Here is a 26,372-nt window from a genome sequence, read left to right as displayed (position 1 = left end):
AGCCACAGGAAGGGAAATGAATGATAAGTACAATCCCTGGCAATGTAGACTTTTTCATAGTTTGGTATTTTCAACAATTAAATAGCCTTGAACTTGAAACCCAATTTCAGATGATAAAGCTTTCTAGAAATGCCAAGAGCAGACTCTGGGGCCTTTGTTTTTGCTCACACACAGAAGCTTTTTTGCTTCAAAGATTTAACTTGTTTCATAGGCACTTGGGGTTAGGTTTTTTTTTTTTTCTTTTCCTTTCTTTTGGGTTTATTTTTGTTTGCCGTGGTGGGATGATACTCAGCAAGCACTCTATCACTGGGCTACTACCATACCCCTACTTCCTAGATGTATTTTTGTTTTTCTTTTGGTGTTTCGAGACAGGGTTTCCTCTGTGAAGCCCTGGCTATATAGAGGTCAGGTTGGCCTCAAACTCACAGAGAGCCACCTGCCTCTGCTTCCTGAGTGCTGGGATTAAAGGCATGCACCACCACAGTCTGGCTACTTTGTTACTTTTGATTGTATAAATGAATTCCTGTTTCACCATAACAATGTATCTGAAAAACTTCAAAAATGAGTCGATTTCCATTACATCCGTTGACTTAAACAAGTGTGGGACAACTGGTGGGAATTTTCAAAAGGTATACAGTCTGGTCCTAGACCCTAATAACTGTTGAGTCTTTTATAGATATTTTGCGTTTGTTTTTTTATTTAATCAATCTTGGTGGCAGCAAAAATGTACGCCTACATCCTTGGGCCCTCAGGCTTCTGAGTGTTAAAGGGTGTATGCATGCTAGTCCGAGCTGGAGCACTGAGCTCCAGTCCTACTTCTGATAAGGAATCAAAGAACCAAAGACGCTGTCACACATCAGAGAAAGCACTACAAGTTCCCCTTGGCGATCTGAGGACTCCTTCCCCAGGAAATTTGTGTTTTGGAACAATTGCTAGGCAGCATCTGAAAGAATGCCAGTCGGGAAAAAGTATGGCAGGGAAGGATCCTGGATGTAGACTTTGTGAAGGGAAACTTGAAAAGAAGCCACATCTGATGGTGAAGGAAAACTGAAGGGACTCTGGACCTGCAGAGACTGGCTGGCTGATTAGAACTGCAGTCCTGTGGAGACTGGAATACTGCAGGTCCAGAGGCTAATTCTCTTATCTTGGGCTAAGCTCTGGACCTGCAAAAAGTCAGTCCTAGCACAGGCCCCCTCCCGTGCTGGAACCAACATCTTGTGACAATAGATAAAAAAAAAAAAAAAATCTTTTAGTATTTATTAACTTAGCAGGCAACTAGCTTCAACCAGTCCAAAAGTTAAGAATGTCATCAGATAGCATCCTGAGCTTAGAGAAGGGCTCCTCCAATCTTGATGCATCGGCCTCTCTGATATACCCACCAATGTATTTTAAACTTGCTTCTTTCACTTACCTTTTTTTTTTTTTTTTTTTTTTTTTTTTTTTTTTTTTTTTTTTTTTTTAATGTGCATTTGGTGTTTGGCCTGCGTTTCCCCAGGAACTAGAGTTACAGACGATGGTGAGCCATGCGGGTGCTGGGGATGGAACCTGGGTCCTCTGGAAGAGCAGCCAATGCTCTTAACTGATGAGCCATCTTTCTATCCCCTTGACTTAATGACTTTTATTCTTTAAAACTATAAAAATGTGATGGAACTGCTTCCATGTTGGAACATGAGATTTGGGTATCCTAAGACTGTGTTCCCTGGCCACAGCACTCAAAATGGCTCCAGAATAAACCATCTCTTATTCCCTTTAAGATGAGAGCTATGATTTTTACATTAACAAATTCTTCGAAAAAAAATTCTTATTTATGTGTGTGTTTCTCTGTGAGTGTACGTCACATGCATGCAGGGTCCGGTGGATGCCAGAGCAGGGTGTCAGATCTGGAGCTAGAGTCACAGGTGACTGTGAGCAGCATGACATGGCCGTTGGGAACCAAACTGGTTTTCTGGAGACAATGTGTGCTCTAACTGCTGAGCCATCTCTCCAGGTGCTGATCAACACTGTGTTTTGATCTACTGAAGTTTGTATGAGTCAGTTTGTTTTCCTCATCTGTTTGTACCTCATTGCCTGAAGCAAGTGTATGTGACATTTACATAAAATATCCCTTATGCACTCTAGGTTTTCTCCCCCCCCCCATGTTACATGCAATGCTGCTGAGCTACAAACCCCAGCTCTCCCTTTTGTTTTTAAGAAGCTTCTCACACGTAGAGAACATTCACACTAACATTCACACTAAGACAGGTGTTTAAAGTGGTTAAGAATAGACCCAGCTGGACCACATCAACATTAAAAAATACTGTTTTGGGCTCTGGAACAAAAGCTCACACAGATTGGTCAAGTATTTATCATAAAGCTAATGTAACCACACAGGGCTTACTCCACAAATGTGTGATGGCATGCATTTGATTTTTTTTTTTTTTAGGAATGTATAATCGTTTCCTCATCATCTGAAAATTGATTGTAGAAGGGCCAATGACCACAAGAGCAATAAAAGGTTGAAACCACAGATCCTAAACTACCCTCTAAGATGTTAACCTTTGCATTTTCCACAGAACAAATAAAGGTCGTGGCCTCAGTATCTCAGATGTCTATTTTATCTTTTTTGCTCCCCAATTTTCGACATGTGGGGTAATCATATTTATGAAAAAGATTTGACATCTGGATTACAAGGAAGATCAGAATAAACTACCTTGAATTTTTGTAGTACTTAAACGTTTTTCAGTCTTTAATTTTGTTCATGCCACAACCACGTGAATAATCAAGAGTATCCGCAAAACCACCGTGGAAAATTGGGAAAAAAAAGTCAAGAGAGGAGGAGACCCAGGCTGGGCAACCACAGCATATACTTGTAATTTCAGCTAGCCTGGTCTACATGGGGGAGACCTTGCAAAAAAAAAAAAAAAAGAGGAGAGCTGGGAGGCAGGGAATACGAATGAATGAATGAATGAACGAATGAAGAATAGATCTGGGATTAGGTAACTGCAATTTACTTTGCAAAGGAGAGGATGAGGTCCAAGGTGGCACGTAGAGCTACCTGCAAATTCGGGGGTGGGGGGGCTGAGGTTGCTCTGAGCCTGTGCCCTCCCTGGGCCTCCGGAGGGGCCTGGAGAGCTTCCTCGGGAGGATGCCCCCCCCCACCCCCCAGGGCTCGGGCCCCGGGTGCAGCGCACAGGGGAGGGAAGGGGGGCGGCGGTGCATTCCCTGCCCGGCGGCTAACAAAGGGCCGCGGCCGCCCAGGGACTTCCAGAGCCGGGGAAGCCCGCGCGCGCGGGGCCCAAGGGTTAAAACGGGAGCCCGGCTCCCGCGCGCGCATCCCGGCCCCCGCCTCCCGTCGCTAGGAGACGCCGGAAGTGGGGGAGGGGCGGCGCGGGTGGGAATCTTTTTTCGGGCGCTCGGAGTGGGGGGGGGACGGGGGACGGAGGAGGGAGGGAGGGGAGGGGGGCGCGCGCGTGCGCGTCGCGCGCCGCTCGCCGCCCGCGCGCCCGTCGCCGCGGTGACCGTCCGGGCGGCCCGCCGGCTCGCGCCCCGCCTCCGTCCCCGCCGCCCCGCTCCGCAGCCGCGCGCTTGAGGAGAGAGAGGAGAGGAGGGAGGGGGAAGAGCGCCGCCGCCGCCGCCGCTCGCTCGCTCGCTCCTCCCGGTTCCCGCCGCCGCTCCGCTCCGCTCCGCTCCTCCTCTCCTCAGGGCGTCGCGGCCGCTGCCTCCTTGCGGGTTGTATGAGGAGGAGGCGGCGGCGGCGGCGGCGGAGGATGTGAAGATGGCGGAGCTGCAGATGCTGCTGGAGGAGGAGATCCCGGGGGGCCGCCGGGCCCTCTTCGACAGCTACACGAATCTGGAGCGGGTGGCCGACTACTGCGAGAACAACTACATCCAGGTGCGACGCGTCCCGTCGTCCCCGTCCCCGTCCCCGTCGTCCCCGCTTCCCTCGCTCCCTCCGGCTCCCCGGTGCGCCGGGGCGCGGGGGTGGGGGGTGCGCGGGGCGAGCCGGCGAGCCGAGGAGGCCGCGCGCGGGGCGGGCTCGGCCCCGGCCCGGGCCCCGGGGTGGGGACGGAGCGGGGACGAGGGCGGCGGCGGCGGTGGCTGCAGGAAGCGGCGGGGTCCGGTCGGACGTGCTCTCCCCCCCCCCAACCCCCGTCCCCGGAGCCCCGTGCGGGTCCCCGGTGCCTGGCGTTGTCGCGGCCCGCCTCCCCGGTCCCTGCCCCGTCGCCCCCGCACTCGCCTGTCAGGGTTCCGGAGGGCGGAGGAGGGGGAGAGTGGCGGCGCTCGGTGGATAACGGGATCCTGCTCGGGTGGCAGGGTTGTGGGTGGTGCAGGGATGGGGTACCTACCTCCTGCCTGCCCGAGTCGGAGGGGGGCTTTAAGGGGTCCTGTTCCTGCAGAGTGGATTGCTTCAGTTTTCCCTTCCCTTGTCAAAGCCCCCCTGAAGACAAAACAAAAATTCTTTAACCCTTAAGTTTAATTTTTTTTTTTTGGGGGGGGACGACCCGGTGGGACGGCTCTTATTACAGGTTAATGCCATTTTTCTCCCTATGGGAAATGGGAAACTGCCTGATAATGAGCTGCTTTTCCTCCCCAATCCCCGTTAGAATAGGTAATTTTCCTATGGGAAAAAGAACTATGACTATTTTTCACAAAGAATTAGGAAAATGAACCACATGGTTTAGTTTTTTTTTTTTTCCCCCCATGGTGATTGGTTTGGCACCGGGACTCATAGTGGGTGTGTGTGTAGGAAGGTGAGAAGGTGGGGTGGGAGGAAGGCCTGAGCGAGATGAGAACCAGCTGGTCATGGAGAAATGTAAAAATCTTATGGATTAAAGCAACGCTTTAAAAATTAACTCATGGCTTGCAAATCCAGCATTTATTGTTTTCCATCGGGCCATATACTGATTTAAATTCTCTGGATAAAGTGGAAGGAGGTGTTCAACTGTTACCTGTTTGTAACATTCTTGTTCCTGCTCCGGTCTCTGCAGATTTCTTTAACACCAGTTATATTGGAAAGCATTCTCAGTTCTTAGTATGAATTATATATTTAAAGTACTGTAATTTACAGGTTAAGTTTTCTGAGGACCACGTGGTTAATCAAAGATGATGCCCTTAGATTTTGTTTGATTACACATGCACTGAGCTCTGTCACTGTGTAGCAAACATTTGTCTTGGAGAACGAATCGGACATGATGGAATCCTTTCCCCTTCAAAGAAGTGGTTGAAAGTGTATGTTCAGAAGGAAGAAAGTGTGCTAGGGTTAAAGATGCATTTCAAGACCAAAACCAAACCCTCACAAATGTCTGTCTGTTAGATGCTTTGCTAATACAGAGCGGTGTGGAAATGATGAAAAGGTTTTCTGGTTTAATTTCACTAGTCTTCTTTGGCCCAGAACTGTTGATGGTACATGCCTGAAGTCTCCAGGGGTATATAATGTAGTTCAAGAGGCTGATCTGTGAGGGAATTAAATCCATCCTTATACCATATACCATCAGCCCTCCTTGTTGGAGGGTCCTACATTGGTGGTCCTGGTGATTTCAACTGGTGATTGAAAATATTTCCTCTGTATAAATGCAGACAGACCTTTTTCTTGTCATTCTGTAAATAACAGTGTAACAATTAACTTACATGGCATTTACATTTTATTAGGTATTATATAAAGTATAGGGGAGGATGTGTGATAGGTAATGTAAATATTATGTGGTTTTATGTAAAGGACTTGAGTATCCAAAGATGTTGGGATGGAGGGTTTGATGGGTGCGGTATGTGGGGTGTCCTAGGACTAACCCCTACTGGATACTGAGTTAATTTATACCTCGTAGTGGATTGTGGGTAGGAAGGCTATGGTTATTTTCAGGGATTCACAGCTGCTAGGAGAGGCAAAACCTAAAAGACTAATTCTGTCGCCATGTGTATCATCTTATGGGAAAGTGTCATTCCCATAAGATGAAAATGGGGATGAAAAAGTGATTGGATTGCAGTGTGGCCAACTAATAAGAAACAGAGTTGCCTGTCTTTGAAAGATGAATGTTACTTTAATTTTAGGTTATAATTGCCACATAAAGGGAAAAGTACATGAACTGATAAAGTGGAAAAGTGAAAGATGAACATTGTCTTAAATTTTATAAATTATTCTAGCTGAAAGAGAAGAGTGTCAAAGTTGGCATGTTATTTATTTACTTGTTCATTTTTGGTGCTGGGGTTGAACTCAGGGTCTTGTACGTGCTAAGAATACACTCTCCAATTGAATTATACTCAACCCACTGTAAAAGGATAAATACTGATTTCCTAGAAATGGATTTTGAATTTTGAACCATCTGTATTCTTGATTTAGCCTCTGACATAGAGTTTACACTTTGATTCCTTAGGTTATCCTCTGCTTCGGGGTTCACTGGATGTATTGCTGCTGTACTCTCCCAGGATGGTACTTACGTGATAACTAGAACTGGTGGTGATAGTTGATTAGTGCTGAGCCAGCTGTGCACAGGACCAAAGGACTGACCAGCAGGGGTCCTGATGCTGTCTGTGACCCTATGATACATGAAAGTTAATTGGCAGGACCACTGGGCAAATGGTCTGTTCACCCTTTTATGGCATTGTGTCTTAGCTTCTAGCTCCAGTTAACTAACTCAACACTCATTTCATTGTATTGAAATGTAACTTTTAAGGAAGAACAAAATATGTTGATCATGTATAATTGTTGTTATTTGGTGTTAAATATCTGGTTTTATGTCTAGGAAATAAAATAGGCAAATAAAAATACACTAATAGGCCTGGATGGTGGTGGCGCACGCCTTTAATCCCAGCACTTTGGAGGCAGAGCCAGGCGGATCTCTATGGCCAGCCTGGTCTACAGAGTGAGTTCCAGGACAGCCGGAGCTACACACAGAGAAACCCTGTTTGGAAAAACGACAAAAAAAAAAAAAAAAAAATACACTAATTGTAAATTATAATTAGTGTAAGATTTGAGCAAAAGGAAAGGAAATAATTGTGTTGTCTTAAGTACTTGTAGTCTTTTAAAATGTTTCTTACTTAGCAAATTACATTTGCTATATACCAGTAGGCATTAGGAGAGATCAGATAGTGGCTATAGTTCTTTACACACACACACTTTACACACACACAAATAAATGTAAAGTTATTTTCTAGGATATAATGAACATTGAAATTTTAAATGTTATTAATAAAATATTAGAGAGTTTTATGTTACTAGCTTCTAGGATACAGGAAAAATTGTTTTCTTTTTCTTCCATCCTTCCTTCCTCTTTTTTTTTTTCCCTTTGAGACAGGGTTTCTCTTTGTAACAGCTCTGGCTGTCTGGGAACTCATAGAGATCCTCCTGCCTCTGCCTCCTGAGTGCTGAGATTAAAGGCATGCACAGCTGTGCCTGGTGAAAAGTTGTTTTTCTAAAGTGTGATGATAAGAATTGTGACTGTAGTTTGCTAGTACTTGGAAGTCTGACTTATTGTTTGTTTCTTGAGACTGGGTTCCTCACCTTGCCTGTGCCTGACCTGGCCTTTGGGTGCTGAGTGCAGACGCTGCCTCCCCTGCTTGGCCTGCTTGTTATTTCTCGCTACTGAAAATGACTTGGGGGGGGGGCAGAGGAGGTGGTTCAGTGGCTAAAGTACTTGCTGTACAACCAACCTAGGGTGAGGACTGGAGCTCACACCCTAGAAGCTTCTTAGTACTGGGTGGGCATTGTGGTTGCCTGCAGTTCCAGCAAGCTAACTAGCTACACTCAGCATATTGACCAGCTCTGGGTCAGCTGAGAGACCCTTCCTCAGTGAAGAAGGTGTGGCGTTTACACACAAAAGAAAAAAAAGTGCCAAATTAATTTAGTACAGACTCTGCTGCCATACTTCTAATACCTTTGTTTCTTTTCTTCCCTTATTAATGTAAATATGGAATGCCTAACCCTGTAGAAAATGTTCAGGGGTATCCCCCCCTTCTTTTAAAAAAATTTTTTTTTTTTTCAAGACAGGGTTTCTCTGTGTAGCTTTGCGCCTTTCCTGGATCTCACTCTGTAGCCCAGGCTGGCTTCGAAGTCACAGAGATCCGCCTGGCTCTGCCTCCCGAGTGCTGGGATTAAAGGTGTGGGCCACCACTGCCTGGCTAAAAAAATTTAAGAGACTAAGTCTTACTTTTTTTTTTTTTTGAGACAGGGTTTCTTTGTGTAGCCCTGGCTATCCTGGCACTTACTCTGTAGACCAGGCTGGCCTCGAACTCACCCTCCCAAGTGCCGGGATTAAAGGCTTGTGCCACTCACTGTTCCCCGCTTGTCTTACTCTTGACTGGCCTTGAACTTGCAGTGTAGCTAAGGATGACATTGAGCTTCCGATCCTCCTGCCTCTGCCTCCCAAGTACTGGGATGTGGGCATGCACCACTCTCCACAGTTAGGTGTGGTGCTGTGGACCAGAGCTTTTTGCATGTCCAAAAATTTTTTTTTTTTGATTAACTTGGAACTAAGACATTTTAAAAGAATTTTGTGATTCACTTTAATGTTTTAAATAAGTTTGTTGCTTTCCTACAGTAAATATGAAAAATCAATGTGTCCATCTTTACAATTTTTAGTTAAATAAAATTAACTGTTTCTTTTATGTGATAATTCATATAGGTAGGTAGAAAATCATATATGTGTATTATATTAAGTGCAGAGTCATCCTATGAGATAGATTTATTTGGAACAAAAATTGAGAGGTTACCTTAATTTTTTTCTGAAATATTTCTTTTTTAAACAAAAGAAAACATTTCACTAATAGTTTTCTCTGTCAACATGGACACTGCTATAATTCATTAAAAACAACATGAAACGTTTGTAAGGTGATAAAATACAGTTCATTATCAAAGAGTTTCATAAAAAGGTAATTAGTAAAATGATGCAAAGTTTTTTGTGTTTTTTTGAGACAAGATTTTATATGTAGCATTAACTGGCCTAGAACTCACTCTGTAGACCAGGCTGTCCTCAATCAGAGAGTCTCCTGCCTCTGCTTCTCACAAACCCTGAGCCACCACACCTGGCAAAGATTAAAATTTTTAGCTTAATGAATGCCATTAGAATGCATGCTTAGTTTGAAAAATTAATATAAAGTGGCTAGATATTAAAGGAATTAAAAATTACCCAGTCATCTTTAATACATATGTGGCATCTATATTCCTAATATTTTTGGTAAATGATGTTACATATTTCTAGAGAAATGGATTTAGAGTCTATATTACCTTTTAAACTTTTGAGAACGATTTTGATTTTTTCTTTCTTCTAAGAAGACACTTTGTGAGACAGAATCTTGCTGTGTAGCCTTACTGACCTCCACCTCAGAGTCTTTCTACCGTAGCCTCCTTCCGCATGCTGTGGCCTCTCCTTCCGCGTGTCGTAGCCTCCTTCCGTGTGCCAGATTTACAGGCATGTGTCACAGTGTACAGCTGAGAAACATTTAACAATACTAATGTCAGGACTGCCTTTCTTTTCTGGTTGTCCCAGTACTTACAGGAATGAGTTTGTGCTTGTGCTTTGAGTTCACAAATGGAGCACCTTAAAAAGTACTTAAAAATGCAGGCTGGGTGTTGTGGTGCACATCTTTGATTCAAACACTCAGGAGCAGGGGCAGGTTGATCCTGGTTCAAGGCCAGCCTGGTCTACGTAGTGAGTTCCAGGACAGCCAAGGCTACATCGTGAGACCTTGTCTCAAAAAACGAAAACATAAACAAAAAGAACTTAAAATTGCATGAAGAAGGAAGTCATTGAGAGTAGAAATTTGAATACCGATAGTTACAGCCTTCTCCTTGATTTTTGTCTTTGGCCTCCACTGAGGAATGAACCGACTAGGTGGACACTATATGCTTCTCAGCCTCTGAGAAAGTAATCCTAATTTCCAGGAGAAACATCTTGGTGAATGGTTTTCAGTGACAAACCTGTCATTATTAATACCTTTGACAAGACTACAAAATAGACTACATTGTACCCTGAGCACCTTGCTCTTTTAAAAATGTTGTTTGTATATACCTTGTTTTCTTGCTATGGAATTTCATTCCGTAGCTTTGTAATTTATGTTGGTACAGGGTTTTTAGCAGTATCTTGTTTTGCCTTTTCTTGAAGCATTGACCACTATAAACTGTCCCTTTGCCCAAACATTGAAAACCTTTATGTTTACTGTTTCTTTTCTGTGATAGGACAACGTATGAATGTGTGATAGTTTTCCTTTATCCAGAGTCTTTTCTCTCCTAGAAAGTAGTTATAGGTGAAATTGTTTTACTTATTCATAGAATATCTAGTGTAGATAGTTTTGAGCATACGCTGTTTTGACTTTATTTTAAAATTCAGGAAACTCTGGTAGTGAGTGTAAGTGTAGTCTTTTCATAGATGGATAAGAATTAGGCTACTAGAATTTTTTAAAATGCTTTTTTATAATTGAATTTTTATGGAACTAGTTTGTAGTTTGGATTCATGAAATAGTATGTATTATTACTTATATATATTTATATATATGAATTACTTTTATATATGAATTACTTTGGGGCTGGAGTGATGGTGCAATGGTTAAGAGCACTGGTTGCTCTTGCAGAGGACCTGGGTTTGATTCCCAGCACCCACACGGTGGCTCACAAACATGTCTAACTCCTGTTCCAGGGCATCTAATGCCCTCTTCTGGCTTCTGCAGGCACCAGGAATGCATGTGGCACACATACATCATGCTAGCAAAATATTCCACATAAATCCCCCCAAACTGAGTTTTGATGAACTGTTACCGAGTCAGACCCTGGGGGTGTAGCTCAGTGGAAATGTACCTATCTTAATGAGTATGGCTCTGGGTTCAAGTCCTAGCACAGCAAAACAAAAACAACAACCAGCCAAAGGACAACCTGTCATACTCTTATTACCTCCATAACACACAAGCTTTCTTTTCTCTTTTTGTTTGTTTTATCCGTCTGTCCGTCCCCCGTCCCCCCCCCCCCCCCCCCCCCCCCCCCCCCCCCCGACAAGTTTTCTCTATGTAGACCTGGCTGTTCTGGAACTCATTCTGTAGCCCAGGCTGGCCTCAAACTCAGAGATCTGCCTGCCTTTGCTTCCCGAGTGCTGGGGTTAAAAGTGTGCCCCACCACCGCCCGGCACAAGCTTTTCTTTATACCGTTTGTGTTCAGTCCTTCCTTTCATTTCCAGCCTTTGGCACACACAATGTTTTCTCTCCCTGTAGTTTTTGCCTTTCTCACAATGCCTTCTAAACTGATCATTTAGTCTTTCTGTTTGACTTCCTGCACTTAACATACTGTATTTGAACACCAGCGCTGTGTCATTCCGTTCTGTTCTGTTGACAGGGGGTGTTTGCAGTATGTGGAAGAATTAGAGTTTATTGAATCCTCTGTTACTTTATTTCTGGATTGTTTCTAGCTTTATCCAATGATCAATACTGCTGTAACCATTTGCCTACAGGTGGCTCTTGAGTAATTGTAAGTGAATGGCTCCTTCCCTCATTCCATTCTGGTGAAGTTAAATGTGGGACTCAGCGGAGCACTTGTGTTCCCTTTGTGCTGTGAGATGAGAGGGTTGTGGGAAGCTGCCACAGAGCCGTTTCTCATTCACTTTCTGGTCTGTCAAGAAGGCTGTCAGTTTCCTGTCCCCCGGTTGTGATGGAACACGGCTTCCTGCCTGCACTGCTGTTGGTGGAGCCATGGCTATAAAATCCCAGCTGTAGGACGGCATTAGTTCCTCACGAGTGTCGGTCATCCATGGTGTAGATCTGTGGCACTGTTTTCCTTGGCTTTGTACAAGACCTGACTTTTGCTGCTTTTCTACAAATAGTGGACCTTCTGAATCCAACAGGAGCTTAGGTGAGGTCATGCTTTGTTTCCTTTTGCTTAAAACAAAACAAAACAAAACAAAACAGGGCTTATTGAACCACGTGGTAAAACTGCTTAACTTTACAGAAACGACCACTCTTTTCTGGGTATCATTTTGTATTCCTACCAGCAAAGGTCATTTACTCTACATCCTTGTCCACATTTGGTTTTGTCAGGTGTGATTTGTATAGCTGTTACAGACATTTATGACAACGCCAAGCTAATTCACACTCAACCATGAAAAGCTGAAAGTTTATTAATTGAATTAGGAGTTCCCTGTCATAGTTTTTAATTTTATTTTACTTAATTTAATTTTTATTTGTATGCATGTTTTGCCTATGTACGTATCTGTGCACCACATATATGCTGGCGCTCATGGAGGCCATAAAAGGGCATCAGATCCCCTGGAGCTGGAGTTACAGATGGTTGTGAGCAAGGGCTGGAATTGAATCCTGTTCCTCTGCAAGAGCAGCCATCTCTACACAGAGATCTCTGCACCCAGTGCCATCTCTGCACTGAGCCATCTCTATAGCTGCTCATAGTTTATTAAACATGACACCATTTATGAGAAGTACTAGAGTCCTAGTCAGGCCACTTAGGAAAGAAAAAGAAATAAAAGATATGCACACTGGAAAAGTAGTTTTTGTTTACAGATAACTGCTTTTCTCTTTCCTTCTTTTTCTTCCTTCCTTCCTTCCTTTCTTCCTTCCTTTCTTTTCTTCCTCTCCTCCTCCTTTTTTTTGGTGACAGTGGGACAGAAAACTATGATCCTATAATAGAAAAATATAAAGATTAAAAATAACATCAAAAAGATTAAAATAACAAATTCAGTAAATTACAGTATAAACGGTAACACACAGAAGTCATATATTTCCATATGTTAACAGCAGACTACATGAAAAAAATTAAGGAAATAATCCTTTATAATACCATCAAAAAGAATAAAGTGCTTAGGAATAATTTAGGAATAACCAAGGAGGTGAAAGATCTGTACACTGAAAACTGTAGGCATTTATGAAAGTAAGATACAAATAAGTGGAAGATTTTTGTGATCATAGATTGTTAATGCCCATACTACCCAAAGCTGTTTGTAAGTGCAGTGTAATCACTCATTAAAAATTCCAGTAGAATTTTTCACAAAAATCAGAAAAATCTCAATTTATAGGGCACTTCAAAGACTGGATACTCATTGCCCTCTTGACATAACAAAATTGGAGGCCTCACACTTTATTTTCTCAAACTATATTACAAAGCTGTTGTAACCAAAAAGGCATGGTACCAGCATAAAGTAGTCCTAAGACAATAGAACATAATAGAGAGCTCAGAAATACGTTGTTGACTACTCTTTGATATAAAATGAAGACTATCCAACAGGGAAAAGATAGTCTCTGTAGTTTATTGGGAAAACAGTGTCCACATGTGAATTAATGAGATTGGACTCTATATTCTAAAACAGAACTGAACTTGAGGGCACAGTAAGCTGACTCAGTGCATGAGGTTGTTGCTGCACAAGCCTGGTCATCTGAGTTTGATTCCTGGAACCCACATAAAAATGGTAGGAGAGAGCCGATTCCCGTGTTATCCTCTGACATCTACACATGTATTGTGGCATGTGTGTCCATCCGTCCGTCTGTCTGTCTCTCTTACACACACACACACACACACACACACACACAAAACTGAAAAAAAATTAACCTGAAGTAGATTAAAGAATTAATCAAATGTAAGAACTGAATTAATAAACTTAATAGTTTATGATTCTTTCATATGGGTATTGTCAATTTTTGTTTGGACAGAGCACCAAAGTACAGGCAAAAGAAGCAACGATAATAAGAACAATGCACCAGACTAAAAGTATAAATCACTCATATAAACCTTAAACCAAGTTTAAAAAATAGGCATAGAGCCAGGTGTGCTGGCACCTGCCTTCCATCCCAGTACTTAGGAGGCAGAGGCAGGTGAATCTCTTGAGTTCAGGGCTGCATAGAGTAACCCTGTCCCAAAACAAACAGAACAAAACAATTGGGCATAGAACATCATCTTAGTTTCTTTTTCTGTTGCTATGATAAAAATAATTCCCCGACTGACAAAAGCACCTTAGTGGAGAAAGGGGTCATTCTGGGTCACAGTTCATGTCTGTCATGGTGGGGAAATCCAAGTAGCAGAGCTGAAGCAGCTGATCATGCTGCCTCCACCCTCGGGCAGCAGACAGTGATTAATGCATGCTGTACTGCTTGCTTACTCTCTCCATTTTATGCTGTCCAGGATTCCCTGCCCAGGGAATAGTGTTCCCACAGTTAAGATGCATTTTTATTCTCACATAATTAATAAAATCATCCCTCCCAGAATTTCCCAGAAGCCTGTATATTGGGTGTTTCTGTCAAGGTCACAGTTACTGTTGACTATTACAGACTTGAATAGACGATTACTAAAGACGACAAACATGTGAGAAACAGGTCGATGGAAGGAATCCTGCACAGATAATTGTTAGGGAAGTGCAAACCAAAAGTAGACAGTGAGACTTCACATCTAAACAAGATGTGGAGAAAAGAGAATTCTTGGTGCGGATGTGAGTTGTTAAAGCCACTATATAAAGCGACATGGAAATTTTTCAGAAAATGAAAGCTAGGACAATATTGTGACCTAGTTGTCCCACCTTTGGGTGTATATCTCACTTCTGGACCTTCCTCTGATAAATGAACAATATTTTATAGAGTATCTGCACTCACATGTTCATTTGAGCATAATTTTCATCAGTCTAGAGGTGGGAACAAGTGTCCAACAAATGAGTGGATAAAAAAGTGATGTAAATGCGTATTTACAGAGGAATGTTATTTAGTAAAAAAGGCGGTTGCTGTGGGTGGTGTCAGGGATCAGGACATCAGGCTATCAAGTGAATGTGTTTGGGAGATCTGATGTACTGTGTTAGGTCAGTGATAAAATACTATAGTTAATGATGTATAGTATATACTTGAAAGTGATCAAGACCAGATCTTAAGTGCCTCCTCCATAGGTACTGTGTGACATGATGGATGTGTGAGTTAAGCTGTGATGGTCACTTACTGTCTGTTGATCAGATTATCTTGGTATACCTGTGTGGTTCTTTTGGTGAGCTTGGACTCGGGTCTATGCTAGGTGAGTGCTCAACTGCCGAATGCTGCTGCTGTTGTTCAGTGTTGATGTACCTTGAAACCATGTATTCTTTAAAGTATATACAACTTTTATTAATTATGTATCAGTGAAGCTCAAAAAGACGTTTCCAAAGGAAAAAAAGCCCACAAACCACAAATGGTATGGCGCCTTGCCCTCATCTCCTATTACCTTTGGTATACGTGCATCCATGCAGATGCTTGCCAGAGGTCAGCTTCGGGTCCCCTCCCCACAGAGCTGTCCTTGTCTGAGTCAGCTTCTCTTTGGTCTTGGTTACCAATTATGACAGGCTGGTTGTCCAGCAAACCCTGCTTCTTTCAGCCCCCAGCTCTGGGTTTACAAGCCCATGCTACTGTGCCTAGCATGTTCCGGGGTTCCAGCTCAGGACCTCATGCTTATGTGGCAAGCACTTGACTGATGGAGCCATCTCCCCAGCCCCTGGCTTCCTCCCCCCTACCCCAGGTCGGTGTGTGTCCTTTCTGCCCCCAGGCCTCCGCTTTGTGCGCATGCTCTCGGGATGGTTTCATGACTGCCATCCACTCCCTCGCTGACTCTCCCCTTCGTGTCCACTTTTCTCTCCACAGTGTGGTGTCGTGTTTTGTGCATATCACCATGTTGCAGACACTGTTTGTCCATTTGTCTGCTTTCCTTCTTGTCAGTGAGGGCAGGGATTGACTTGTTTGTTTATTTGTATCTTCTTCATTTCCAGAACCTGATATAGTGCCACAAATTATTTGCTAAATCAATAAATTGAGTCTTTTCTAGCAAAGAATGGAAAAATTCTTAGGTGAGTAAAATAACTTAGTTTTATAAATTTGAATAGTGTATAGATTTGTGCTAAGGAAAAAAGGAAGTTCATATTTTCCCAAGTATTTAACAGCGACATAGTCCACGGAACTGAGACTAGTGTTTCATACATGGTTGGTGTTTTAGAGTTCATTTCATTTATATTAGCTAGTGCAAGGCTTGTGCTTTAGTGGATGCTTTTCAAATATTTGAGTTATCTATAGCTCCCTGGAAGTTAGCAGGGGAGATACTTCCATTTTAGAAAATTAGGTAAGTAAACTTAGTTACTTTTGACTCTGCTAGACTGAAGTTCTGAGGAGAGGAATTATATTGTTTTGCTTGTTCATTCTGCTTCTACAGTAATTTTTTTGTTTGATTAACACTAAAAATCATCTTAACACTATTTTATATATATAATATTTTCATTTAAAAATTTCGTTAAGCTGGGTGTGGTGGCTCATGCATGCATTTAGTCCCAGCACTCAGGAGTCAGAGGCAGGTGGTTCTGAGTTCAAGGCCAGTCTGGTCTACAGAGTGAGTTCCAGGACAGCCAGGGCTACAAAGAGAAACCCTGTCGAGAGAGAGAGAGAGAGAGAGAGAGAGAGAGAGAGAGAGAGAGAGGGAGGGAGGGAGGGAGGGAGGGAGGGAGGGAGGGAGGGAGGGAGGGAGGGAGGGAGGGAGGGAGGGAGGGAGGGAGGGAGGGAGGGAGGGAGGGAGGGAGGAAGGAAGGAAGGAAGGAAGGGAGGAGAGAGAGAGAAAGAAAAAAGGACAAAAACCAAAAAAAAAAAAAAAAAAAAAACACACACACACACACAACAAAAATGTCCTTAAGTGTGTTTCCCTGCTGAGAATTCAGTAGTGACTAGTTCATGGCCAGCAGCTTAGTTTATTTTGGCTTTGATTCCTGTGAAGAGCCTTTGTTGTAAAATTTGAATTAGTGAAGTTGAACTAACATGAGCTTTCTCTCTCTCTCTCTCTCTCTTTCTCTCTCTCTCTTTTCTTTCTCTCTCCCTCTCTCCTTCTCTCTTACTGTTATTTATCTCCTTTACTTATCTATTGAAGACTTTCAGTAGATGCACTGTTAGGAGCATGAGGAACCTACAGAAACCCATCTGAATGGGAAAGTAGACAGGGTGTGGGCCTCTGCCTGCAGCCAACATGTGTGACTGCAAGCCCCTGCCGGGAGGTGGTGCTGAGCAGTGATTCCTCTTCAGAAACTGTGTCCTCAGGCTAGAAGAGCAGACTAGGTTCTTCGAAAGAAATTTAGTTCCTTAGCTTAAGATCTAGAAAAGTAATATAGTAACATAGTCACTACTTTTTTTCAAAAGGAAGTTAAAAGTCACTGACTATAAATGTACAGTGTTTTTAGTTCTTTTTAAATTCTGTGGTGCTGATGTCCTGTTTCTAGATTTTTGCTCTCCTTACATACGTACAGTTGTGATGTTTTAATAGGTATGATTATGAACTATGTATAAATAATAAAATTATATACAAAGTTAATGTCACGAGAACCAATAGAATGAATAATTACCAAAGGGGGATGTATTGGTTTGGCTTCAGTGATGTGGTTTAGATGGCACACCAGTGTTCAGGATTCCTGGAGAGCTGCTGGTCCTCAGGCCACGTTGAGCATGCTGGAAGGCGAAGTCATGTTCTGGTGTCAGGGAAGGGCGGCAGCTGTGACAGGAACAGTGTCGTCAGCACATCAGGCTTGTGGCAGAACGTTCTGCTTGCCTCAAGAATCAGAAAACACATCAAGAGATTCGAATATAGGGATGATTGTGACTAATGTAACTACTATATTTCAAATTTGGAAATGGTGGTTGCTTGATTAGTTATTAGGACTTGATAATAAGTTCTTGGTTTGCATTTTGTTTAAGGCCTGGCATTTATGTTAAGGAAATTAAATATAGGCTATTTTTGGATAGAATTTGGTTACTAACCAGATTATCAAATACTAACACGAAGTATTAATGATTAGAAAGAAAAAAATATTTACAACCACTATCTTGTGTTAAAATAAATGTCGTTTCATGCTTTTAATCTTACTCATTCTGGATGAGTGATAGTCTCATTAAACACAAGTTCTTTAAAACTCAGTTGCTGTTTTATGTAGTACACAAGAGACAATCATCTTCAGATGCGATAGTAAAAACCATGAGTTGCTGGGTGGTGGCGCATGCCTTTAATCTCAGCACTCGGGAGGCAGAGGTAGGAGGATCTCCAAGTTTGAGGCCAGCCTGGTCTACACAGAGTTACAGGACAGCCAGGACTGCACAGAGAAACCCTGTCTCGAGAAACCAAAACCAAACAAACAATAAAATGGAATGAAGCAGCCAGGTGTGCTGTCACATCCCTGTACTGCTCGGATTAAAGGCCAGCCTGGTCTAGAGAGTGAGTGACAGGCCAGCCAGGGGTGCTTACTAAGAATCCTGTATCAGACAGACAGACAGACAGACAGACACACACACACACACACACACACACACACACACACACACAGTAGGGTTTATAAACTATTTTTTTTAAATGACAGTGAATTCTTAAGTTAATGGAAAATTTACCTAAATTAAAAAAAAATAGTATTTTGGTATTACCCTACCTGGACAAAGTATAGAATTTATTTTTTTTTTTTTTAAGTTTATGCTTTTTTGATTTTTTTCTTTGTTTTTTGTTTTTGTTTTTTTAAGACAGGGTTTCTCTGTGTAGTTTTGGTGCCTGTCTTGGATCTCACTCTGTAGACCAGGCTGGCCTCGAAGTCACAGAGATCCGCCTGGCTCTGCCTCCTGGGTGCTGGGATTAAAGGCATGCACCACTGCCACCTGGCTAGTTTATGTTTTTTGAGACTGCTTCTTACTATGTAGTCCTGGTTGGTCTGCAACTCACTATGTAGACCAGGCAGGCTGGTCTTGAATTCACATCTGACTGTTTCTGAATTTCAGGTGCTAGGATTTCAGGCATGAGCTACTACCCTTGGCCTTTATTTTTTGATAGGCTTTCTTTTATTAAAAACATCATTATTTTACATGTGTGAGTGTTTTTTGTGCGTGCGTGCATGTGTGCGTGCGTGCGTGTACCACATGCGTGCCTGGTGTCCTCAGAGCTAGAAGAGGGTGTCACATCCCCTGGAACTGGAGTTAGAGATGCTGTGAGCTGCTATGTTTCTGCTGTCATCTCCACAAGAGCAGCAAGTGCTCTTCACCACGGAGCCATCTCTCTAGGCCCTAGGCTTTATTTCTTAGAGAAGTTCTAGGTTCACAAACTCAAGCAGAAATTGCCCGCATAGTCCTTTCCCAAGATGGTAAATCTTATCAATTTGATTGGGTTGAGAAGTACTTTGGATGTGTCTGTGAGGGTGTTCCCATAGAACTCTAGAGGGGAAGACCTCCCCATAGGTTGTGGCCTGCGTGGCATAAAAGGGGAGAAGGGAGGAGAAAGAGTGAGAGTTTAGGCATTCTGTCTGTCTGTCTGTCTGTCTGTCTGTCTTGGCCACGGTACTGTGACCTGATGTCCCATCCCTTCCCTCCATGGTGGACTGATACATCCGAAAGTCCTCTTGTTATGTTATTTCTGTGAGGTCTCTGCATAAGAAGCATCTGATGCTTCTCTAGTGACATGTCATTATTACCCCTCATTTTAGATCTGAATAATTTGTTTAATATAACAAGGCACCCCTCCCCAAGCCATTTGGGAATGTCATTGCTTCTGGATACTTGATTAGTTTTTTCCCTACCGATAAGAACATTATCCTACCTAGTCACAAACAGCCATCAAAATCGAGAAATAATACTGATTTATTTTCATTATCTAATTCTCAGATCTCCATTCAGATTTTGCCATTTGTCCCCCAAAACATTGTATACAAAGAATCCAGTTTAAGGGGGCTGGAGAGAGGTTAAGAGCACTGGCTGCTCTTCCAAAAAGGTCCTGAGTTCAATTCCCAGCAACCACATGGTGGCTCACAACCATCTGTAATGAGATCTGGTGCCCTCTTCTGGACTGCATGCATACATGCGGTCAGAACACTTTATACATGATGGTCTCCTTTAGTTGTTGTTTCTTCAGTCTGGAACAGTTTCTTTGTTATTCACAGAAGCATGGCTTATTGAGTAAAAGTAGGTGTTGACTAAATCTACAAGGTTGGAGAAAACTCTGGTCCTAGGCCTCAGTTGTATGTTAACATTGTTATCAGGCGGGGTATTCCAAGGACTTCAGTGTTGTTTCCCAGGCAGGCTAATTTTTTCTTCATATTGTAGTTTGGACATCTCCAGCCTGCTGTACTTGGTCACTTGAAATAAAAGTGAAATGAAGGTTTAGAGAAGGAAGAAACACCTCCTGAAGTGATTGAGTACTAACCAAGTTGGACACTTGGCAAACACCAAGATGAGCAATGACTTAGGGAAGTGCCTGCTCCTTTGTGCTGTCACGTGTCTGTGTCAGCTGCCGTTACCTCCTTTGTGGTCTTCAGTGCTCTTCCAGGGTTTCTCTCTGTCATGGAGTCCGATTTGGACTTGGTTCACTCACCCTGTCACGCTCTTATTCTGGAAGTCCTCTCCTTAATAAAAAAAAGTCAGTGAAGACAAAAATCACAGACTCGGTCCTGGGTTCCACATGATGGCACACACCTTTATTCCCAGCACTGGGCAGAACAGGCAGAGTTCAAGGCCAACCTGGTCTAGATAGAGAGTTCCTAGCCATCTGGGGCTATAGGAGACCCTGTCTGAGAAAGAAAATCAGTCAGTCAGACAGACAGACAAGAGGAAATGAGTCCTAGAAATTGGTACGTTCTATTAATAGGAACATTGAGACTTCACCCATTTGGTGGCTTCCTACTCAAGGACTGCTTGTGCTGTCAGTGTTTGAGAGAATTCTCGATAGAACCCGACCTGTGTCTGAACTAGGGGTCCTGGAAAACGGGCCAAGGAAACTTTTCTGATCTTTGCCTGAGAAAAGTCTGAAGGTTAAGGACAATTAGGGGAGTGGGGGGGGGCTGTAGTGTTAGGACCCTCTTCCTCTAGAGCGTAGAGGAGCAAAAATGCTGACCTCATACCTTAGGCTTAGGAGGTAATTGGAAATAGAAGTGGGTTGTTCTCTCTCTCTGTATGTGTGTGGTGTGGGCACATGTGTATGTGGATACATGTGTGTATAGTCTTTGTCAGTCCCACCAGCCAGCTCCCAAATAATGACAGGAAGACTTACAAATTATGAAACCTTGGCCTATAGCTTCAGCTTGTCCCATCTAGCTCTTCTCTTATAACTTAGATTAACCTGTTTATATTAATCTGCATTTTACCATGTGGCTTTTTACCTTTCATTCTGTATGTCTGACCCCCCCCCCCAGTTGGCGTGTCTCTCTTGCGCCTAGATTTCTTCTTCTACTTCCTCTCTCTTTGCCCAGAAGTCCCGCCTATACCTCCTGGCTAGCCATTGGCTGTTCAGCTCTTTATTAAATCAGTCAGAGCAATAGATCATCACACAGTGTGTATCCCACAACATTTCTCCCCTTTTGTCTAAATAAAAAGGAAAGGTTTTAACTCTAATTATTATATATAGTTCTTGTTATATATAGTAAAACTATACGTGTGTGTGTGTGTGTGTGTGTGTGTGTGTGTGTGTGTATAAAAGAACAATTATCAGGTGAGAATTGCATTTACAATATCCAGTCTATCTGTATTTGGCAGATTTAGAGAAAATATTTCATTATCCTGTCTTTGCAATTCAGAAGTTTTGTAACTAATTTATTTTCTACCCTAACTTTTTTTTTTTTTAAATAACAGTCTTGCCTAAGAAAACTGCTTGTTGAAGGAAGCTGGTCCTACCAGAAGACAAGTGTGTGGTTGGTGCCTTCTAAACTAAGATTCAGAGTATGGCATGTTAGCCAGAGCATGGAGCACTCAGTTAAGAAGGCTCCCTGAGGTGCACGTAGAAAGCTCTCTAGAAGAGAAGGTCAAGGGTCAACATTGTGGCGTTCTGAGGCCAGCTTTCCAGAACACAGGCACACTACAGAAAGACCATGCACTCTTCCGTCAGCACTCGTACTGTTGTTCTTTGTCATGCACCTCTCGTCCTAGAAGAGAGGAGTAAAAACTAGAAGCAGCAAAACGAAATGGTGGAGACCAGGAGAAAAAGGTTAGCATCATAGTAAAGGAAATTTTATAGAACTGCCAGTTGGGGTCAGGATTAGAGATGTAGAGTAATTGAAGTTATGATGTTAAGTTGAGCTCATTTTTCCCACTCAGATCACTCTCTCTCAATATATCTCTCTGTCTGTCTGTCTGTCTATCCTCAAACTTGCTGTCCTGCCTGTTTCCCTAGTGCTCAGATTACAGCTGTGTACCAAGATGCCAAACAAAAGGGATTCCTTTTAATATTTGAGAATGAAATTGTTTTAACATTTAGACATTAATAGAGCAGTGCATCTCTTGGTATAACCTGGAAGCAGAAGAGGAGACCTAACAAGACATAGGTTGGAGGAAATATTCATTTATATTCCTGCATAATTCATTTTATTACATTTGCTATGTACGTACTCTAATCTTTGAAGAAAAAAAATCTTTGTTTACACTCCTCTTATTTTAGTGTTTTTGTTTTTGAGAATTTCATACATTTTGATTATATTCTTTCCCTTCAACTCCTCCCAGGTGCTCCCCCATCTCCCTACCCACACAGCTTCACATTCTTTCTCTCTGTTAAAAACAGAAAACAGCAATGACGTGGAGACCATTAGTGTCAGCCAACAATTTCTGAGCACGGCGTCTGCCTCAGCAGAGTTGATAGACCCAGTTCCACTCCATTAAAGAAGAACCGGTGTTCTCTGTCCAGCAACTGTCCATCACAAATAGCTTCTGGGCAGGGGTGGGGATTGGTGCCCACTTCCCCTTCTTCTTCTTCTTTTTTTAAAGATTTATTTCTTTATTATGCATATAGTGTTCTACCTGCATGTATGGCTGCAGGCCAGAAGAGGGCACCAGATCTCACAACAGATGGTTGTGAGCCACCATGTGGGAATTGAACTCAGGACCTTTGGAAGAGCAGCCAGTGCTCTTAACCTCTGAGCCATCTCTCCAGCCCCCACTTCCCCTTCTTTAAGTTAGGATTTTGTGCAGGTCTTGTGCATGTTGTCATAGTCTGTTGCCCACCCCTTCTGGCTCTTACAGTCTTTCTGCCTCCTCTTTCCCATTGAGCCTGAGAGGAGGGATGTGATGAAGACATCCCGTTTAGGGTTGAGTGCTCCAAAGTCTGTTGCTTTCTGCACATTGTCCACTTGGGGGGGGGGCTGTCTCTCTCTACTGCAGAAGGAGCTTCTGTGAGGGTTTAGTGGTGCACTGATCTGTGGGTATAGCCATATGTCATTAGGAGTTGTTTATTGCTATGCTGACTTAACAGGATGATGGTGTAGTAGGCTTTCCCATAGGGCTCATGACCTATTTATGTTTAGTCTTAGTTTCTGACACTTATTAACAGTGTCATGTATGGGTTCAGGGAGTACACCTTAAATCCAGTTTAAAAAAGATTGTTTATTCTCTTAACATAGTACCACTATTGCACTGGTAGGCATATCTTTCAGGCAGGTTGCTATTAGAGCTCTCAGGGTTTGTAGCTGGGTGAGACTGATGATGACTGCGTTTCCCTGTTAGTCTTCTAGTGGCACCATGACCACCAGTCAGTAGGAGCGAAGCTTCCCATTGAGTCCCAGCTCGATTTTTCCACGGTTTATGACATAAGTATGTAGTGTCTTCAGCAGTAGGGCCATACTGTCAGGTTGTAGAAGGTAACCAATGACATTGGTCAATAGTCTGGAATGTTTGGGGGGTGCTATAGGACTCTTGACCAACAACTCAGAAAGACAACAATAAAAAACAACCGAAACCCCACCCATTCCTAGTGGGAGTTTTATTTGGTAGCCTACAGGTTGAGAACCACTGTTCTAGATACTAACCCCTTTTTCAGATGTATAATTGACAAAGACATTTTCCCCATTCTGTGGGCTGCCTCTTGAATGATGGTGTCCTTTGCTGTACAGAAGCTTTTCAGTTTTATGAAGTCCCATTTATTGTTGATTTTAATGCTTATGCTCTAGGGGTCTTGTTCAGAAAGTCTTTCTTGGGCCAGTGAATTTGAGTGTGTTCCCTAATTTCTCTTCTATTGTTCAGAGTCTTTCCTGGGCCAGTGTGTAGATGTAACGGTCTATTAAATAAGAAACACAGAGCCAAATACAGAGTTAAAAGCCCAAGACGTCAGAGCAGTAGCTGAGAGCTGAGACTTAAAACCACCTTCTTACCCTTCCTGCTGCTGCTGTCCTTCCCCTCAGAAAGAGACCTACTTCCTGTGTATTGTCTTTTTATTGACTTTCTGTTCTGCCTTCTCATTGGTTGTAAACCCAACCACATGACCTCCTCGTCACTGCCTGTCCAGGTCTTCTATGGTTGGTATTGAGATTAAAGGCGTGTGTCTCCATGCTGGCTGTATCCTTGAACACACAGAGATCTGCCTGTCATGTGATCGGGATTAAAGGTATGCGCCACCACTGCCCGGCTCTTGCTATGGCTTGCTATTAGCTCTGACACCCAGGCAACTTTATTTATTAACATACAAATAAAATCACATTTCAGTACAAATAAAATATCACCATACCAGTGAGATTGAGTTTGTTCCCTAATTTCTCTTCTATTGTTCAGAAAGTCTTTCCTGGGCCAGTGGGTTTGAGAGTATTCCCTAATTTCTCTTCTAGCAGAGTTAGGGTGTCAGGTCTTTGTTAAGGTCCTTAATCCATTTGGAGTTGAATTTTGTGCAGGTGATAGATTTGAATCTGTTTTAATTCTTCTACATGTGACTGTTTAGTTTGGCCAGCACTATTTGATGCTGCTGCTGCTGTCTCTTCCAGTGTGTATGGTTTCTTTGTTTATATATTTAAAAAAAAAAGGTGAAGCATAGGTGTGTAGTCTTGTGTTCAGGTCTTCAGCTCTGTTCAGTCGAGCAGTGTGTCTTGTTATGGAATGCCATACTGTTTTTATTACTATACCCTTGTAATATAGCTTAAAATCAGTAATGGTGATCAGCAGTTTTTTTTTTTTTTATTGTTAAATTTTTAGTTATTCTGGGTTTTTTGTTTCCATATGAACTTCAGGATTTTTTTTTTTCAGTTTTGTGTAGAATTGTGTTGGACATTTGGTGCAGATAGCACTGAATCTGTAGATGGTTTTGGTAGAATGGTCTTTTCACAATATTAACTCTACCAACCATAAGAATGGGGCATCTTTCTATCTTCTGGTGGCTTCTCCAGCTTCTTCCTTAAGTGGTCTTTAAGTTTTTATTACACAGGTCTTTACTTGCTTAGTTATTCTAAATTTTGTTTTCGAGACATTTGGCTATTGTAGTAGTTAGGATTCTCTAGAGTGGCAGAACTTACAAAATGAATCTCTTCACACACACACAAAGGGAATTTATTAGAATCACAGGCTGCAGTCCAACTAATCCAACAATGATGGGCTATGACTGGAAAGTCCAAAAATCCAGTGGTTGCTCAATCCATGAGGCGAATTGTCTCAGCTGGTCAATAGATTCTGGAATTCTGAAGTAGTCTCTAATGCCAGAATGGACTTGATAGTGAGGCAAGAGTAAGCAGGCAGAGAGCAAAAGCTCCCTTCTTCCATGTTCTTATATAGGCTTCCAGCAGAAGATGTGGCCCAGATTAGAGTTGTGTCTTCCCACCTCAAGATCCAGATCAAAGATGTGTGCATTCTGCCTCAGTGGTCCAGACCAGAAGTGAATTCACTTAAGCAAAAATAATCTCTCAAGGGTATGCCCTCCATTCTGGATTATAGTTCATTCCATATGTAGTTAAGTTGACAACCAAGAATAGCCATCACATCTACTGTGAAAAGTGTTGTTTCCCTGATTCTTTCTCAGTCTGTTTGTCATTTGTATATAGGAAGGCTATTATGAGTTAACTTTGTATCCTGCTACTTTACTGAATTAGCGTGTGTGTGTGTGTGTGTGTGTGTGTGTGTGTGTGTGTGTGTGCGCGTGTGCGCGCGCGCGCGTGCATGTGTGTGTATTTGTATTTGTACACTTGTCTGTGGAGGCCAGAAGAGGTCCTTGGATCCTATGGAGCTGGAGTTATAGGCACTTGTGAGCTGCTCAGTGTGGGTGCTGGGAACTAAAGCTGACTTCTCTGCAAGATCAGCAAGTGTCTTTAACCACTGAGTCGCTTCTCCAGCCTGCTTATTTATTCATTTATTTATTTGTTTAAAGATGTAATGAATATGAATGAGAGGTCACTTAGAGGAACAGAGATGGCTCAAGGGCAGTAGCATCAGCAAAAACTCCACCCCTGCCTGGATGATGACTCATGAAAGCTGTGTCCTTGGAGCTCTCTGTAACTCTTATGGAGGGGAAACAGTTCAGGTTTCCTGGGACTCAGCTGATCAGGCTTATTAGTTTCTGAGCGGTCTTGTCCAGATGTCTTAGTCCCAAAGTCTTAAGGAACATTGTGCAGAGAATTCCCTTTTATGTATTCCTATTCTTGCTTTTTTTTTTTGTTTTGTTTTGTTTTGTTTTTTCAAGACAGGGTTTCTCTGTGTAACTTTGGAGCCTGTCCTGGAACTCTTTCTGTAGACCAGGC

The 26,372-nt window shown here is 42.7% G+C and overlaps 1 protein-coding gene across 28 annotated transcripts in view; it reads left to right on the top strand.

Annotated features, from left to right (window-relative positions):
• The first annotated feature begins 3,616 nt into the window (after positions 1–3,616).
• Positions 3,617–26,372, top strand: part of Abi2 (abl interactor 2) — an 86,615-nt gene continuing 63,859 nt past the window's right edge. For 14 of the 28 annotated variants that reach the window (XM_037210374.1, XM_037210365.1, XM_028856378.2 and 11 more), the window contains exon 1: positions 3,618–3,871. In XM_037210374.1, the coding sequence (XP_037066269.1) occupies positions 3,755–3,871 (117 nt within the window). In that variant the 5' untranslated portion in view covers positions 3,618–3,754. Of the gene's footprint in view, positions 3,872–26,372 lie in introns of all 28 variants that reach the window. The other 14 variants (XM_037210371.1, XM_037210360.1, XM_037210370.1 and 11 more) reach the window with 2 other exon arrangements.

This window comes from Peromyscus leucopus, chromosome 13 (genome assembly GCF_004664715.2).
Source record: "Peromyscus leucopus breed LL Stock chromosome 13, UCI_PerLeu_2.1, whole genome shotgun sequence".
Lineage (NCBI taxonomy): Eukaryota > Metazoa > Chordata > Mammalia > Rodentia > Cricetidae > Peromyscus > Peromyscus leucopus.
Note: the sequence above shows the minus strand (reverse complement) of the source record. Positions and strands in the feature narration are given on the sequence as shown.